At 36.7% G+C, this 2,353-nt stretch overlaps 1 protein-coding gene across 2 annotated transcripts in view; it reads left to right on the top strand.

The window, feature by feature from the left end:
- Positions 722-2,353, top strand: part of LOC109233002 (ras-related protein RABE1c-like) — a 5,598-nt gene continuing 3,966 nt past the window's right edge. Inside the window, exons 1-2 of one of the 2 annotated variants that reach the window (XM_019398726.1) lie at positions 722-909; positions 1,013-1,126. In XM_019398726.1, the coding sequence (XP_019254271.1) occupies positions 1,054-1,126 (73 nt within the window). In that variant the 5' untranslated portion in view covers positions 722-909; positions 1,013-1,053. The remainder of the gene's footprint in view (positions 910-1,012; positions 1,127-2,353) is intronic. The other variant, XM_019398728.1, reaches the window with a different exon arrangement.

Here is a 2,353-nt window from a genome sequence, read left to right as displayed (position 1 = left end):
CAAAGAATAATTAACTCTAAATTAAACATTAGGGCACATTGGATAGGAGAATAAGATGTAGTCAAGCTCGTGAACTTTCAAGGTTTGTAGAAGATATCAAATATAAATAATATGCTTACATTCACCATGTATTGTCCCGTGATTTAAAAACAAAGGAGGAACAGAGGGAATGCCATTGATAGTTGCAAGATCTATCTTTATTGATTCAAGAAAGGCGATTACAAAGATTTGTCGCGAAGATCTGCAACTTCTCGTGTTTTTTTCCTTATAGCTTTCTGTGGTTCTTCTGCCTTTTTCCTCTGTAGGTCAGAGACCCTATTTCTATCTTCTTTCCTCCTATGTATATCATCCATATTTCCTTTTGTCCAATAGTCTTTAACCAGAGGACTTTCCTCTCTTGATCTCGCTTTGCGTCGCTCCCCTAAGTATCACGACATTTACTTTGCCGTACAAGCTTTCTGATGGCTCGATCTCAGCAGACCGAGATACTCGTCGTTATTACGCCTTGTGGGTACGACCACGGCTTAGTCGGCCCCTTACCGTTCCTTTTAGCGCTAATCCACGTGTGGTCAAATTTTGACCCATACACAAACGAATCCTAAAAAATCGAAGACCGAATATATGAACTAAGCGAGTACCAAATACCGAATAGAAAATAAAAAAAAAGACTCTCTTTTGTGTTTCCTTTAAAAAAGAGAATTGGAGGAAGAAATGGTCCAATTCCCAAAGATTACAAATACCAATAACCACTAGTCTTGAACATAGACAAGAAACTCTACTTAACCCCACCTGGGCTTCGTATATTCTTGTTCTGACCATTTTTTCCCCTTCAGCCCAATGTTGCCGACGACTTTCTGACCTTCTCAAAAACCTCTGTGTTTCTCTCACATTTCTGGTCCCAATCTCTTGGTACGTATATATAACTTTTTTAATTTACAACTTTAATTCTTTTTCCTTACAAAAACAAAAAATGCAAATTGATTTATGATATAATCATTTTTCTGATTTCTAGGGTTTTGCATTTGGTGATTCAGATATTTATTGGAGAAAACGATGGCAGCTCCACCTGCTAGGGCTCGAGCAGATTATGATTATCTTATCAAGCTCCTCCTCATTGGCGATAGCGGTTAGTTTTACTTTTTCTTTTTTACTCGTTTTTTCTTTCTATTTTCTTTGATTTATGTACCCATTTTCAAGCAAATGAGATTAACAAAAACAAAATTTGGAGCTTAGGGATGAGGAAAAATTGGATCTTTACTTGAAATTGGAGAGATTTAGTTAAGATGTTAGAATGAGCTTTGGGTAATATGTGGTATATAGGCACCCAAGGGTGTGGTCCAGTGGTCAATGAAGTGGGTTGGGAACCTAAAGTCTCAGGTTCAAAACCAGCGGAGACGAAAACATTAGGTGTTTTTTTTCCATTTGTCCAAGCCTTGGTAGATAGAGTTATCTGATACTTGTTGCTGGTGGGAGGTGGCATGTATCCCGTGGAATTAGTCGAGGTGCGCACATGCTGGCCCATACACCTTGGTTATAAAAAAAACGTGGTATAGTGAACAACGCACGTAAAATTGTTTGTCTAAAGTAACTTTATCTATGTATCCTACATCATGGGCGAAGCTACATGTTACAAAGGGTGGTCAACTGACAACCCTTCGTCGGAAAATTACACTTGCGTATATAGAGAAAATATTAGATTTAGAGGTATATAACATATATTGAACACTCTTTCTCGGAGAATTTTTTCACTTCTTTCAAGTTTGAACACCCCTGAGTAAATTCCTGGCTTCGCCACTGTCCTACATTGGCAGAAACACTTTCTTTGCCCTGTTTGTATTACTCCGTGCTTCACATTTTATATGATTGGACATGGAGTTTAAGATGTTACTTGACATATCGCTATGAATGAATATGTTAATTTGATTTATGTATTTTTAATAATGAAGGTGGAAGAAAAATGTATTAAAGTAATGGTTGAAAGGTTAGTGTGATGAACAAACATTATATATTCAAAACTTAAGTATCCTTTCTTCTTTTGATGGCATCTTAGATAAATGTTGTTACAATCTCTTAAAACATTGAAATATGGATTGGGATAGCGTTCTGTCAAAGTCAGTTAAGAAAACTGGTATACTGCCCCCTGCAGTAACTATGGACGTTAATACTTTCACTATTCTTCGTGGATCACTTAGATCTTGATGAATGGATGTCAAACATCCATATTTGGTGCTATTCATAAGCTTGACCGGCTTCTACCAAAATGCTTGATTTGTTAAATGAGTTTGTAAGGCATTGCAAAATATTCGACGTTTAAATTCATAAAACTCCCTTTAATATTCACTCCGGCTATCAT

This window comes from Nicotiana attenuata, chromosome 10, assembly GCF_001879085.1.
Source record: "Nicotiana attenuata strain UT chromosome 10, NIATTr2, whole genome shotgun sequence".
Taxonomy (NCBI): domain Eukaryota; kingdom Viridiplantae; phylum Streptophyta; class Magnoliopsida; order Solanales; family Solanaceae; genus Nicotiana; species Nicotiana attenuata.
This window is presented reverse-complemented; position numbering and strand designations above follow the sequence as displayed.